At 33.0% G+C, this 17264-nt stretch overlaps 1 protein-coding gene across 16 annotated transcripts in view; it reads right to left on the bottom strand.

The window, feature by feature from the left end:
- LOC145294027 (uncharacterized) overlaps nucleotides 1-17264 on the bottom strand; it is a 234371-nt gene that overhangs the window by 11704 nt on the left and 205403 nt on the right. For all 16 annotated transcript variants that reach the window (XM_080140995.1, XM_080140998.1, XM_080141007.1 and 13 more), the window contains 3 exons: nucleotides 17240-17262; nucleotides 13835-13861; nucleotides 11179-11359 (listed from right to left, as the gene is read on the bottom strand). In XM_080140995.1, the coding sequence (XP_079997121.1) occupies nucleotides 11179-11359; nucleotides 13835-13861; nucleotides 17240-17262 (231 nt within the window). The remainder of the gene's footprint in view (nucleotides 1-11178; nucleotides 11360-13834; nucleotides 13862-17239; nucleotides 17263-17264) is intronic.

The following is a 17264-nucleotide window of genomic DNA, read 5'->3' as shown; positions in this document are numbered from 1 at the left end:
AAGAACCCTATTAAACACCTTATATGCGACAACACAAAGATTACCGACAAACAAAATATCGCAAATAAATTAGCAGAACAATTCTCAATGAACTCATCATCAAAAAACCAAAATAAAAAATTCCAAGCTATAAAGAAAAATGAAGAAAAAATAAAAATAAACTTCAAATCAAAAAATGAAGAAAACTACAATCAATTATTCAACAGTGCAGAACTAGAGGAGGCAATAAACAAATCTCCCGATACAGCAGTCGGCCCCGACGAGATCCATTATCAATTCCTCAAAAAACTACCAAAACCATCACTGGACTACTTATTACAAATTTACAATGAGATATGGATAACTAACAACATTCCAAAAAACTGGAAGCAGGCAACAGTAATCCCAATACCCAAACCAAAAAAAGACCATACAAACCCAACAAACTACCGACCCATTGCACTAACTAGTTGTTTGTGCAAAACTTTTGAGAGAATGATTAACGAAAGGTTAAATTGGTACTTGGAAAGCAAAAATCTAATTACAGAAAGCCAGTCGGGTTTCAGGAAAAATAGAAGCCCCACCGATCACTTAATAAAACTGGAAACACGCATAAGAGAAGCATTTGCAAAAAAAGAACATCTAATAGCAATTTTTTTTGACATGCAAAAGGCGTATGACACCGCTTGGAAATACGGAATCCAAAAAGACCTGTATGAACTAGGACTTAGGGGTAGAATGCCAGAAATTATCAGAAATTTCTTAACAAATAGAAACTTCCAAGTACGGATGGACAACACTTATTCAGTCCAAAAAGATCAAGAAATGGGGGTCCCCCAAGGCAGTATCCTGTCTGTCACCCTCTTCAACATTAAAATAAACAATATCATAAAAAACATAGACCCAGGAATTGAAAACGCCCTATACGTGGACGACCTACTTATATACTACCAATCTAAATATATACAAACAGCCGAACGCAAACTACAACTCTGTCTGAATAAAATAAACAAATGGGCCATAGAAAATGGATTTACATTCTCAGAGGAAAAAACTAAATGCATCCACTTTTGCAAATTACGAAAATTCCACCACGACCCCAACCTGAAACTGGATAACAAGAACATCCCACTCACCGACCAACATAAATATTTAGGTATTATATTCGATAAAAAATTGAACTTTATACCGCATATAAAATATTTAAAAGCAAAATGCCAAAAGACAATGCAATTGATCAAAGTCCTAGCACACACCGATTGGGGTGCAGACAAAGTCACATTATTGAAATTATACCAAACTCTAATCAGATCTAAAATGGACTATGGATGCTTCATCTATGGAGCAGCAAGGAAGTCCTACATAAAAGAACTAAATACAATCCATCATCAAGGATTAAGATTAGCCTTGGGAGTATTTAGAACCTCTCCAGTAGAAAGCCTCTATATAGAGGCCCACGAGCCTCCACTGATTCTAAGACGACAGAAGTTAGCGCTACAATATTACCTAAAGCTGGTATCAAGTCCAACAAATCCTGCATATCAATGTACCCTTCACCCACAATACACACATCTCTTCAACAAGAAAGAAAATATCAAGCCCTACAGCCTCCGGATAAAAAACCTTCTCACAGAAGCCCAAATGGACATTACAAAAATACATAAATATAACAAATCAAAAACTCCACCCTGGATGATCAAACAACCACACATAATATTAAAATTAAATAAATATCCCAAAACGAAAACCCACCCATCAACCTTCCATGAAGAACTACTTATCATCCAGAATACATACAAAGAATATACACAAATTTACACTGACGGATCAAAAGATGGAGATAAAGTAGGATGCGCAGCCATCCACAAAAAAATAAAACTAAAGAAAAGGCTCCCAAACGAATCTTCTATTTTCAGCGCAGAAGCAACAGCCATAGATTCGGCACTGAATATAATAACCAATGATGACCATCAAAAATATATCATATTTACTGACTCACTTTCAATACTCATATCTCTAAAAGAAAAAAAAATGACAAACCCACTTATTACAAAATTGCTAAACAAAATAGATGCCATAACCATGAAAAAAAAACATTATCTTTTGCTGGATACCAAGCCATATCGGCATATACATGAATGAACAAGCAGATAAGGCAGCAAAGGAAACTCTGCAACAAAACCACATAAGTGGAAAAATCCCCTATACAGACCTAAAGACTAAAATAAACACATTTTTGAAGAGAAAATGGCAAGAAAACTGGAGCTCATGCACCAAAAACAAACTATTCCAAATAACACCAAATATTGGAACGAGAAACACCAAAAAGTTAACAAGAAAGGAAGAGGTAGTAATGACCAGACTGCGAATAGGTCACACTCACATCACCCACTCACATCTACTAAAAGGGGAGGAGACACCAAACTGTATAACGTGTCAAGAACCCTACACAATACACCATATACTGACAAACTGCATTGACCTTGAACAAATCCGAACAAAGTATTACCAAGAAAAAAATCTGAAAACAATATTAAACAAGATTGATCCCCAAAAAATTATCAATTTTCTGAAAGAAACTAAAATATACTCAAAAATATAAGGAAAGACCCCCCCCCCCAAAAAAAAAAACCTTAAGAAGAACAAACCAATATTTAACACAACATAACGAACCTTTCGGCATTAAATGACCCCAAAGTGGTTGATATGCCGTAAAACAGAACAAACAAACAAACTCTCTTTCACTTGAACTGTTCATGTAACGACATGTTTTTAACACAAGCCTCAGCAAGGCGTTATCCTTTCCAAGGTAAGGTAAGGATGAACACGTGTATATATCAACAAACTCTCACATACACTCACACATGCATACACGGTGGACATACAATACATACACGCAATGAACATTCTAATTCCACACGTGTATACACAATGAATCCATACACACGCCGAATATTTTTAATTTTGCATACTCGCTAATATATGCCTGTTTACACAAACACACTCTGTATAAATAAATATTCTCTTGTAAATAGCGTGCTTCCTTTAATGTCTTTTTTAAATGTACTCAGTAAATTAGTCTTTATTCTTGTTGATTGTTTATTCCAATGTCATCCTCTACAATTAGTGACCTCCGACCTTCAACGTAACAGCCTCTATGAAATATCAAACATGCAACCTACAGATCAGCAACCTCAATCGCTACAAGGTAATGCCAGAGAAGATGGTATCATAATAGAATAGATATTAATACACTCCTCCGAATTGTGCATTAAAAAGCGTACATTAATTTGAACTGAGCATTGAAAGATAGTAATAGTATAGTTGCAGTTTCAGACAGATACCAAATCTCCATTATTAATAGATGCTACCATTTTATGAGTGTAAAGTACTAACAATAATTTTTTTTTCAAATTTAATGCATTTTTGTTCTTTGTAAACAAGTCGGTCATATTAATCCTTTAATAAAATAAAAATAAATAAAAAGGCTGAATCACTTTGTAACCCTTAGAAATTTTAAAAGGATATTGAAGCATTTAAATTGTTGAACAAAGTCATTTCTGACTTTAAATTTAACAGCATTAAAAAATTGAAAGTTTTAGAAGTAATTTACATCCAATAATTATAGAGAAACCAAAACATCATCTAAACAAAATTATAGTGTTATAACAATTTGATAACCATTAATTAAATTATTAATTAAACCAAATTTAAATTAATAATTTAATGGACAAATGATAACGTCATAGTTAAAGTTAACTTTCAAAATCTTCTGTAAAAAAATGAAACAACACAAAATTGACAAAAACAAACAAAACAAAAACAAAACAATCAAAAATGCAAATAAAAAGATTCCTAAGGTAACTATGGCTAGGTGCAACTTGTGTGTGTGTGTGTGTGTGTGTGTGTGTGTGTGTGTGTGAGACTTTGTTTTTTTTTTTTTGTTTGTTTTTTTAAATTACATTTTCACCCCAAACAAGGCACATCAGGGGTAACATCTACTGGGGTACTATGTAGGGATTTGGGCAGCAAGGTGTCCACGTTACACTTGAACTTCTGCACGTCAGTACAGTTGGGGAAGCAGAGACCCGGATTGGAATTCCAAAGAACTACTGGAGTAGATAGATCCTTTACATCTAGGGATCTCTACTGTGTGGAGGTGAGATTTAGCTTCCTGTCATGTTTGTCGAGGATGTTTACGTCGTGGGGGAACAAGTGCTTGCAGTTCGTCAAAGCATTCTCCATTAAAATACTTGTAGAACAAGCAGAGGGATGCAACAGAGGCTAAAGCTAAGATGCCAGTTCAGGGCCCATCAGATTGGCGACTCTCTTTTGAACCTTGTCTAGGAGCGAGAGACTAGTAGCAGACACACCAGCATGACAGCAATACTCCATACATGGGCAAATGGTGGCCTTATAGAGGTACAGGATACTTTCGGGTGTTAGTAATTTTCTAGCACGATAGAGAGAGCCTATCTTCTTTGCAGCGGCCCTGGCAATGCTTTCAATGTAATTGTTCCAACTCATGTTTCCTGTGAACGTTAGGCCAAGGAGTTTGAAAGATGTACTCTCAGATAAAGTGCCGTTGGCCATTGCTGTTGGTGGTAGAGAAGGTTTCTTGTATTTATTGAAGGAAACCAGTTTAGTCTTGGCTGCATTGAACGTGACCATCCATTTTTGTCCCTATTCCACTACAGATTGGAGGTCATCCTCTAGTGTTTCTGCCATTTCTTTAGATATGTGTTCATTTGTTTTCCTGTCATGCCTGTTATAGTGTGGTGTCATCAGCATATATACCCGTCGGGGAAGTAATTTATGAATATTAGGAACAACAGAGGTCCAAGGATAGACCCTTGGGGCACCCCCGCATTTATATCATATTGTTTAGATGTATGACCGTCGAGGACAATCTAGATTTTTCTCTTATCTAAGAAGGATTTAATTATGTTAAGTATTCTACCAGTGATACCGTATGATCTAATTTTCCTGAGGAGACCCTCATGCCATACCCTATCAAAAGCCTTAGATATATCTAGAGCTACCGCTCTACCCTCTCTGGCTTTGTCCAGTGAATGGTATATACGTTCAGAGATTACAGTGAGGATGTCTACTGTGGAACGGGCTTGTCTAAATCCATATTGTTGGTCAGTCAGAAGTTTAGCATCTGTAAGGTGATGGTTAATTAAGGTCTCAAATATTTTGGAAAAAAGTGGGAGGAGGCTAATGGGGCGATAATTTAATGGGTTCGTTCTTTCTCCAGAATTCTTGAATACTGGTACCACAGAAGCAGTTTTCCAACAGCCCGGAAAGCAAGATTCATTAAGGCATTTGTTGTAGAGTTTGGAGAGAACTCGAGCTACTTCAGCTGAGCACTTTTTTAATAGCACAGCTGGGATGAGATCGGGTCCACATGCCTTTGAAGTGTCAAGGTTTTTTATGATAGCATGCACCTGAGCAGGGGTGATTTTCAGATCGTCTAGTGTGGTGTCTGTCCGCATAGGAAAGTCAAGTAGAGGGTGGTTGAGAGGGTCCAGTGTGGAGTTTGAGGCAAACCGACTGGCAAGCATATTAGCCTTTTCGGTTGCTGAGCAAACAACCCCGTGATTGTTGGTTAGTGGGGAAATTGTTGATTGCCCATTATTTACTACACTGTTGTAGATTTTCCAGAAGTCACGAGTTCCTAATTTTTGTGCTTTGATGCGTTTTTTTAGCGGTTTCAGTAAATTCTCTCTTAGCTGTCGCTATTTGTTACTTCTTCAGATGCGCAAATCAAATATACAAAAGGCTCTATGTCTGTCTGTCATCATGTTTTCAAACTATCTCTTCCGGAACTAAAAGTCGCAGAGCAGCACTAGGGATCTCAAATGATTGGATTTTTAATGGACTGTTTTTTTATGGGCCTTTAATCAGTAAATAGGTCAAAATTGAAAAGAATTATTATACATTTTATACATTCATGTTAGTTTATTTTTAATCACTTCATATGCGTGTCACGTTGATACAGTGGTAACATCACCAGCTTTGAATGCTAGTTTTGCTTCCAGTTTCTATTCTAGCTGATGGCACCCAAATACTTTTTTTTTTTTACTTTTGAAATCACAACTATAATAATGTATACGAAATCTGGACACATTAAAATATCATATTTAAGCATATTTTATGACCGGGCAAAGCCCCCTCTCTGTTAGCATACATTTATATCTTGAACAACATTTTTTTTAAAAGTTTTTGTATGTGCATAGATTTACAGACAGTAACAAATAAGACTGAAGAGTTATATGCTTTGGTTCTGATTCTAGCTGATGGTACCCAAGTCATTTTTTTTTTAAACCTTTGAAATTATTACTATATTTTGGATACAATATAAAAATCAATCGAATATTGGCTCTATAATAATAAATATGAAATCTGCATGAATTAAAATATCATATTTAACCATATTTTACGACTGATAATTATTGAGTACAATATAATAATCAATAAAAAATTGGCTCTATAATAAATTTTTTTATAAATAAATTAAAGTATATTTAAGCGTATTTTATGACCAGACAAAGCCGGGCAGCCTGCTGATTTACATAGCATTTTAATTTTAAAAAAGGACTCAATTTAACATGGTTCACACTCCAACATCAACTGTGTCAAATGTTGCCCTTGTAGGTGGATAGAGAGAAACAATTAAATAACAAATTGGATACTTAATAATAGAAAATGCAAGGCTTTTGAAAGAAGTTTTGGAATAGAGAAAAATGTTTCATTAGATGGCTGACATGTTGTGAGAATAACATCCATGATGAGAATAGTAGCCTGAATATGGTATCTGAATTTTTTAAATATTTTTATTGTTCATTTTTTATTTTAAAAGTATACCAATTAATAGAAGAATTCTTATTATTTAGCATTTTTTGTATAATCTCAAAGATTAAATTTACTGAATTAAATTATTTATAAAAAAATTTTTTTTAAGTGTAACCATTAGAAACAAAAAATGATAATACAATTCAGAGATGCAATGTGCATAAAATAAATCAAATTAAGATGTATAATGGTAGAATGAGTTATGCAGATTCATCTTTCCTTAATACATTTTTAAATACATTTCGTAAGACTTCAACATACACACTAAACAAGGCTTCAAGCAATCTACATTAATCTCTTAAAAGCAAAAATTTTTCCAATAAATTTTGTTTTTAATTATTTTTTTATTTAGTCATTAATTTTAATTGATCCATCAGATTTTTTTGTAAAGAAATAATTTTACATATTTATTTATTTACATTTATTGCCAACTTGAGTTTTTTTTTGATCTGTACAAAGTTTACAATTAAACTTGAATAAAACTAGGATTCTTGTTAAAAGTGGGATGCCAAATTTTCTGTTCACTATTCTCTAGTCTGAATTTCAGGCAGAGAAAGGGGAAGGGTTAAATATTCTAAGTTGGATAGTGAAGAGGTCACTCCTTCCTTTCAGCCCCCTCACAAAAAAAAACTGAAGAGTAAAACATTAAAAATCAAAAGAATATAAAATTAAATTTAAAAAATAAATATCCACTGACAGTTATAACTGAATGAATAGATTTGAGCAAATATTTTTTCCAAGAAATCATATAACCATGGATTTCTGGGAATGGTCAAGGAGAGGGTCACTTCTTCCTCAAAGTTAAAACAAAATTGAACTAAGTTAAATGTTAAAAGTTAGCAAAAAATTAAATGAAATTAAAAAAATAAAAAAAAAATATGCACTAACTATGAATGAATCAACATATTTGATCAAATGTTGCCAGGAAATCATATAACCATTTTTTGTTGCATCAAAAAACTGATTTACCTGATCAAAAAAAGAATAAATAAAACAGATTACATATAGAGTAATCTAATCAATTGACACGCATTTCTATTAATCTACATTTTACAGTTAAATATAAATAGAGAAAGGGACGAGGGATGTGGGGCAGACACAAAAAGATAAATGCATCAATTCTATTACAAACTCATGCATAACAGAAAAAATAAATGTGACAGATCAAGCCAATGAAATGCCTCGACCATTGAAATGGAGACATGTCCATTCTATCTGAGCATTCAGTAATAAAGATAAAATTTTGAAATTAAAATAAGTGTTCAATGGACAGATATGCAATGGCACCTCTATATAGATATATATAAGTTCATTCTGATTACACCCAGACTAAAAAAGTGTCACGTAAAATCCTTCTATTATATTTTTATAGCCGTTTCATTTTAAATGACTATACAATCAAGCAAGACTTGAATTTTACAGTCCAAAAAGAAGCTTAAGAGAAAAAAAGGATTTGCATATTACACAATTGAAAGAACAGAAATCAATATCAAAGGAACATATATACACAATGTTGTTTTGAAAAACAACCTCATCATAAAATATAATAAAAGATTTTACTTAACACAGGTTTTGAGCTGGTCGAATTTTTTTTTTTTTTTTTTTTTTTTTTATACTTTTATTTATTTATTTAAAACAAGTTTAAATTTCTGCATGTTAGTACAGTCAGGAAAACAGGGAGCGAATTCTAAAGGTAAAACGGAGCAAATTCCAAAGCAAAACAGTCTGAGGAAAGAAGTTATTAAGGCTTCTACAGTGAAGGGGTGGGATTTTGCTGATAGTCAGGTTCGTCAGGATAAGAATGCAGTAAGCTTGTCTGAGCATATTATGTAAAAATACTTGTAAAATAAATACAGGGGTGCAATATTGTGGTGATGGGACAGAGGCTGAAGCCTGACAGATAGTGCAGTACCTATTATGTTAGAGACTTTGTACACTGAGAGAGAGAGATATCAGTGGTTGGTGAATCAGTACAGATGTGGCAACAATACTTCATAGATAGCTGAATGGTGGCTTTATAGGGACATAGGATACTGGCAGATACCCGATAGAGGGAGCCCATCTTCTGTGCAGCAAATGTGACAGTATCTTCTATGTATTTAATCTAATTCCTATCACTGATGAATGTTAGGTGGAGAAATTTGAAGTTAAATTACTACCAGCTTTGGCAATTGTTGGTTGATAAGATTTCTGATAATTATTAAATGAAAGGAGCTTTGCCTTGTTGAATATCGAGCCAGGGTGATGCACATTCCAAATGAATTTTCGATCTACATTCTTGTGTCCCATAAAGTGGCCTGAATTGTAATTATCACCAAAAACAAAGAAAGGATGCATTCCAGGTCAGGAGGTTGTAAATTGCAGAACGCAAAATAAAATAGATCATTGTAATATGTTAATATTTACATTTCAGGAATGTTGATTGATGTCTATAACAGTTACCATAAACAAAAAAGAGAGAGAGAGAGAGAACACAGCAAACTGATCTTCCAATGTGATTGACAGTTTCTCCATCGTTGCTGCCACACACACACACACACACACACACACACCAACCTCTAAACGTCTTTCTCTTTGTTGATGGGCAAAAGTTTAATTGTAAATAGTGCTTCTATGTTGATAAATTCGTCTGTGTTGATTTTGAGAATAACGATAAAAGAATTGTCAGGTGTATATACTTTTACGAAGCAAACTAGAAAATTATATAAACATTCAACAACGCAACATTGTAACCATTCATTTATGTCTTTATTCGACTCTAGACTGTGTTATTTTCTAGGGGTTCAGCCATTGCTTTAGATATGCATGTGTTCAATAATTCACCTACATGTCACATATAACTTCCATAAATACATTGTTTTTTTGTTTTTTGTTTTTTTCATTTAAAAATATACACTAAAAAACTAAAATGATATTTATAAATTCAAGGGTCTAAAAAGAAGACCTGAAAGTATTAAAAGAGTAAATTAATTTAAAAAAAAACATTGTTTTTAATAATTATTATCAAATAGATATTTATGTAAAATAACCGGGGGAGTGGGTTGAATTTGGCAACCCTTGAAAAGCCCTTTTGAGACAGAGAGAGGGATAGAGAAAGAGAAAGAAAGGGGCTAGAAAGATATTACACCATTAAAGTCAGCCAGGTTTTAATTTTTGGAGTGCATGTTGTTGTTGTTGTTATTATTATTAGTAGTAGTAGTATCATTAAAAGTAGTCATAATACTTAGAATTACTATCATTGACTGCAGCTCAAATCTATGTGCTTTATTGTTATTCTCTCTTCTTTATCATAAAGAGTTTCATCAACATATTTTCAATCGATATGAAATTTGATTCAATAAGAGAGTTGTTTCGTCAGATTCCCACTATGATATTAGCATTCAAAACAAAAACTGTTGATATATATTTAAATATGAAATTCAATGAAATCGATTGGAAATGCGATTTTTGATAAAAACATGGACCAATATTTGCAAAAATTTACTAATAGAACAATGCTATTACCATAAAAAAAAAATGCAGTAGTATGCACACTCATATGAAACTTTTAGTTTCAGAATGACAAATTTTTCCAACCGTTATAACATTATTAGTCTAATAAATACTAACCCAACAGTAACGATAGCTATACTCTCAATGAACTCTACCACTCATTTTTAGATCTTGGCCTTTTGGCCAAGATAAAAAAAGGAATACACAAACACACAGACAACTGTTTATAAATTGTAAATATGGTTTTGATTCTTAAACGCTGGGGATTTATTAGTTAGATTAAGATCCATAGAGTGAATGAGGTATTTTGGAAAATGTTGCCAGCCAAGAGCAAGAATCCAAAGTCTAAATTTATTACTTTTAATCACTTTAGTCACAAAGACCCTGAACCCTTCCCCTCCAATTTCTTGTAGGGCCTTGTGCCTAATTTTGTTGTTTAAAAATCTTTTGTTTTTTACTTAATTGTATTTTCAAAATTTTTAAAAGCAACAAAATATATAAACAAGATCAAAGTGTAGTATATGTTCTCCAGATGCTGCACTTTCATTTCTTGTTCTCTTTCGGTGGAGGTGCAGTCCTTCACGACTGAGACAGTTTTTTTATTTTTGTACCTTTGCTCCACATTAAAAAATGACCCTGGTGTCTAACTCTGTCCCGTGGGGAGGCATAGTAAATAGATACAACTCATTTTTAGATTTTTTTCTTCATAACTCAGATAAAGATGAACAAATAAAAAAAAATATATAAACAGTAAAATAAACTTTGTTAGTGTTTCTTCATTATTAGAGCAAAATTCTCTAATAAAAAAGAAGCACCAAATTATTTTTTTTATTAAAAAAAAAAAATTACCTTTTCCTTCACATTATGGAGCCATTCGCTATACATAACAAGTCGCCTTCTATTGTACTCAACACGCTCTTCTTCTTTGAGGGCCTTCCACTTTTCACTGATATGCATCTGTTTTAGGATTCCAGAATAATCTCCTGGTTTTTCTTCTCGAAGTTCTCTAAAGAACAATGCATAGCCGCTTCTGATAAGAGGAAAAAAGAATAAAAATGAAAAATGCTTTATAAGCAATCAAATTATTGCAATTTTACCTACAACAAGCAAATAATTCAAATGTCATTTGTGATGTAGCAAAGTAACATGAGGTTGGCTAAACTTTCTCACATAATATTAATTTACTCATCTGCAATCTTCTTTTTCTCCAATATTTAATCAAGTCATTTTATTAAAATTAATAGTATTATTTGGATTCTTTGGATTACAGTTCTCATCTTGAGTGTTATTTTCACAACATTTCGGTTGATGTAACCTCTGACCTTCAGGTGCATCTTATTGAACTCTGCGAAACTTTGTCGAATTTAGGAATCTGCACGAAATTTTGAATGGAACTCTTCATCAGGGGTAGCATGCTTTTGTTCCATCAACCATGACTGGGTAGACATCCTAAATAATTTGCAATTGTATTTTCAGGGTCACCCGCACTGAAGATTGAACTTTTAACCTCCTGTACAATGTAACTTACAACTGAATTTTACCAAGTACTTTATCCACTACACCATGGGTTCCTGTGAAAATAACACTCAAGATGAGAACAATAGTCCAAAGAATTCACAGATGAATAATCAATCCTCATCTCAAAAATTCAGAAAGACAAAATTTGCAAAAAATTCTCTCATTACAAAGAAAAGCATAACATAAGCTATTCTAGACATAAAATCCACCGGACGATTGAATATCATTTAATTGCTTCATTCATCGCATAAACTGTACATCTGTGAACAATATATCAGTTCTGTGTGTCTTATGTAATTTCTGACTTTTAGTTAGCCACACAAAAATAGACAACTGCCCTTTATATAATGGAATACATATATTTCACATGCATAGGTTTCACTGTCCTATAAATAAAACACCAAATAATTTCTTTTTAAAAACCTATATATATATATATAATAATACTACTTACTGCATAATTACTCTGAACAAAAAATAAAACTCATCTATATTCATCAACTTCTCTTTAAGAGTTGTTGAAACTCTCTTAAAAGTTCTTGTGAAATTTGCTAAAATTCTATTTGTTCAATCAACTTAGATAAATCTTGCAATAGTAAGCCACTACCTTATTTATTGTAAAAAGTACCAGGTAACTGTTTGAACTCTTTTGTTCCTTACAATAATATGAAAGTTTATCTTAATTTTTAAAAGATACAATATATATCCAATGACCTATTTATAGGAGAGTCAATATTTCGCTTTCTAAATAAAATAACATTTTTCCTTTCTTTTTGTGTATTCCACCCCATTTTTAATCACAAGTAGCCCCGTTGCAGCCAGATGGCTGCATATTGTGAAAGAAAAGCGAGTAAGTACGGTGTATTTACGCAATTTTTATTTACACGAAAGAAACAACGACAGTGGAAACAACAGCAAGGAAGTGTTCAACATGAAATTATTTGAAGTTATAGGATTTGTTTATATACCATGCTCCTTGTCTTTTTACAGTCACTTTTTTTCAGAGCGAAGATCAGATTGTCTGGGTTTCTTACCCGCAATGCTGCTACATACAGTTGAACATGGGTGAAAGTCGGTTCTTCCAGTCATACACCCACCTTGCTCAGCGTCTGGGCTTGACTTTTATTGATTGTCATGGCGAAGGCAGGGCTTCATTTCGGTACATAACTTGCCCGGGTGGGTTGCCTATAGGCTGAGATAAACCGCGTCACACACACACAGACAGTAGGAAAATTTATATATAGATTACATAAAGTTTCAATTCAATAGTCAAAAATTTGACACTTGTCTGGAATAAGATCAAAAATTGAAATTTGCAAAAAAATGTTTTGTCAATTTTAACCAAAAGCAAGGTTATTTACTCAATTGTAATGTCACAATTAGTAACATATTTTTACATAAAACACTTTCATGATCTATTGATTGCCATCATTTTTGGGGAAAAATAAGACAGACTCTTATTATTAAAGTACAACTTAAATATATTTTGATTAATACTTTTCTATTTTATTACTTTATGTAATATTTGTATGTTTTACTAATTTCAACATGATAATTAAGTAGATAACATTGGTTTAAACTGAAATTCAATATTTCAACTCTCGTTCTAATTCTGAAACAGCTAAAAATTTAGATTTAAAAACAACATAGCAGTATAAACTATACATGTAGTATATACTGATGATGCTATTTTTTATACATGCTGAATTGGAACTGTGTAATGACTAAAAAATGGTTAGAATACACAAATTTGGAATAAAAAATTTGGAAAATATTCTTGTGTTATAATTTAAGGCAAAAATTTTCTCTAATAGCATTAAAAAAAAAAAAAAAAAAAGGAAAAACTTCGGATTTTTCTTAGCAATTTTATTTGCTACATCATTTTCCCCATAATGTATACAAACTTTGATTTTAAACATTATGTTGATAAATTAAAGTATTATTTTTTTTATTTAATTAAAAATTTAATATATAAAGAAATACTTACGCTGGAGGCTTTTTACGAGCATTACTTCTGCATAAAAAAAAGAAAGAAGAAAGTTAGAAACTAACAATTAAATTGCATTGATTGAGTCCGACTGGAGTCCGAACACGGTACCCCCGTAATAATAATAAAGGGTTGGGTTTGAGACTCCTAACAAACGGTTCCTCAGTTCGATACAAAACACCTAATGAAGGCCGGAGGGCAAAACGGCCGAAACGTTGTGACGATAACAACCAAGATGAGGAAGTCAGTCCGACAATCTCAATCAATGAAAACACCTCATCTCAAAGATACAGACAATTACAATTAAATTGCATGTTCAAATAGAAAGCTTAATTTTCATCATCAAGTTTGATTTTTGATAAATGGAAAAATTTATTTTGAGAAAAAAAAAGGGGGAAGGGATATGATATTTATTATTTGGTATGTTTTTTATTTGCAAAACTTTTTAATAAACAATGAAATCATTGTCCCTATTCGTCAAAACAGAATTTTTTTTTTTCAGGTTGTATGAATAAAGTAATTTAAAAACGAGAATTTAAGATGCTTAAAGCATACACAACCTGAAAAATAGAATCTTAGTATTCCCTGTCACAATTTTTTGTCTAAATAAATCTTTCCCTATATTAAAAATTGACCTTGTGACAAAACAAAACACCTGAGTTTTATTATCGGTTTATAGTGTACACATATCAACCAGAAGAAATGTAGACTTAAAGTCATCTTTCATTTTGCTTATTTTCTAATAAGCTAATTGATCCAAAATTATCTTGTGAGATTTTTTTTTTTTTTAATTTTTTTTATTCAATTTTCACCCCAAACAAGGCACAGTGCCACTTTGAAGCAGGGGGCTACTATCAGGGACTTAATTAGCAGGGTCATTATGAAGGAAGATGAATAGAAAGATGTTTATTCACATTACACTTGAACTTCTGCATATCAGTACAGTTGGGAAAGCAGAATCCCGGAAGGGAGTTCCAAAGACCTGCAGTTCTGGGGAAGAAACTATTGGAGTAAAAGGCTTTCTTGCACCTAGGGATCTCTACTATAAAGGGATGAGACTTAGTAGCTTGTCGGGTTTGTCGGGGGTAGTTACGTCGAGGAGATACAAGTGTTTGTAGTTCGTCAGAGCATTCACCATTAAAGTATTTGTAGAACAGGCAGAGGGACGCAACATCTCGTCTATGGGACAGAGGCTGAAGCCTAGATGACAGTTCAGGACCTATCAGGTTGGCAACTCTCTTTTGAACCCTGTCCAGGAGCGAGAGACAAGATGCAGATGCACTAGCCCAGATGTGACACAGTACTCCATACATGGGCGAATGGTAGCCTTATTGAGGTATAGGATACTGTCAGGCATAAGTAGTTTTCTAGCACGGTATAGGGAGCCAACCTTCCTTGCAGCAGCCTTGGCAATGCTCTCAATATATCTATTCCAATTCATATTCCCTGTAAGTTTAAGGGGAGTTTAAAAGAAGTACTTTCAGGCAATGTGTTCTTGGCCATTGCTATTGGTGGTAGATTAGGTTTCTTGTAGTTATTGAAGGAAACGAGCTTAGTCTTAGCAGCATTGAATGTGACCATCCATTTTTGTCCCCCATTCCACTACAGATTGGAGATCATCCTCTAGTGTTTCTGCCATTTCCTTGGATATGTGTTCATTTGTTTTCCCCTAATATCTTTTATAGAGAGTGGTGTCATCGGCAAATATACTCATCTCCGAAATAATTTTATCAGGGAGGTCATTTATGAATATCAGGAATAATAGAGGTCCAAGGATAGACCCCTGAGGTACTCCCGCATTTATGTCATATTGTTTAGATGTACGACCGTCGAGGACAACTTGGATTTTTCTCTTACTTAAGAAGGATTTAATTACATTATGAATTCTTCCAGTGATTCCATATGATCTAATTTTCCTTAGAAGACCATCGTGCCATACCCTGTTAAAAGCCTTAGATATATCAAGGGCTACCGCTCTACCCTACCCTGTTTTTTTCCAATGAACGGTATATACGTTCAGAAACTACAGTTAAGATATCTGCTGTTGAACGGGCTTGCCTGAATCCATATATTGTTTGTCAGTCATGAGCTTAGCAGCTGTTGAAAGTTGAACCTAGTTAGCATTTAAGCTGACATCAAATTTTCATTTGTTATTGTTGCATTATGTTATTGGCAATAAAGTAACATACTTTTCAACAATTTATTGCGAATAACATAATGCAACAATAACAAATGAAAATTTGATGTCAGCTTAAATGCTAACTAGGTTCAACTTTCAACAGCTGCTAAGCTCATGACTGACAATATATGGATTCAGGCAAGCCCGTTCAACAGCAGATATCTTAACTGTAGTTTCTGAACGTATATACCGTTCATTGGAAAAAACAGGGTAGGGTAGAGCGGTAGCCCTTGATATATCTAAGGCTTTTAACAGGGTATGGCACGATGGTCTTCTAAGAAAAATTAGATCATATGGAAAATTATATAACCCCCACCAGGACACCTATAGAAACTTTAATTATGAACAAAAAATTAATATCTAAAAATGGAATAACTTTTTTTAATCGGAGAATATGAAAAGAGTTGTTGCTTTTAAAACTAAAAATTTCTCCTTTTCTCTGAAGTTAAAAGAGTGTGCAAAACAGTCATTCATTTGTTTGTTTTTTTTTCTTTTTAAATTTTGATTGTAATTTTGCTAATGAAGAGACTTATCTATATAAATAAAACAGTACATGTACGTCTGTGTAAATATTTAACCGATAAACTCTTAAACTACTCATCACAGAACACTGAAATTAACAGGAAATATTAATTATACACCAAGGATGGTTTATAACAAGTAAAATCTTTGTTTGGATGGATAAATAACGTGTACAGAAATATGTCAGCAAGTTGAAATACAAGCTGTCGATTTCAGCTTGCAGACATATTTATATTACTTGCGTGTGTGCTCAAATTCATTCAGAACTTGAAGTGGTTTAATTTTAAATATTTCCTATCTATCTCTCGATAGCTCAAATGGTAGCAAACATGGTTGGAGTGCTTAATGTTTTGACTTTGATTCTAGTTTATGGCATCCAAGTTTTTTTCTTTTCTTTTTTAAGTTTTAAAATTAGTACTATATATAAATAATATTCCAGTTGGCCTCTGTAATAATAAATACAAAATTTGCATGAATTAAAATATACTTAAATGTATTTTACGACCAGGCAAGCGCCCTTTCTCCTGCTAGTTATCCAATAAAAGTTTAGATTATTCGTTCACAAAAAGTTTTGCTGATTTCAACTTGCAGCACTTTCCCCAGTCCTATTACATTGAAGAATCATAATATGGCAAAACAGTACGGATGAATTAAACGATATCATTTCCTTAAGCCAATTGAAAATAAAATAAAGTGTTACTTACGCACTTATCCGCTTTTTAATAAACT

The sequence above is a fragment of the Euprymna scolopes genome, chromosome 15, assembly GCF_053919585.1.
Source record: "Euprymna scolopes isolate OS-2025 chromosome 15, ASM5391958v1, whole genome shotgun sequence".
Lineage (NCBI taxonomy): Eukaryota > Metazoa > Mollusca > Cephalopoda > Sepiida > Sepiolidae > Euprymna > Euprymna scolopes.
The sequence above is the reverse complement of the archived record's forward strand: the minus strand, read 5'-3'. Positions and strand labels throughout refer to the sequence as shown.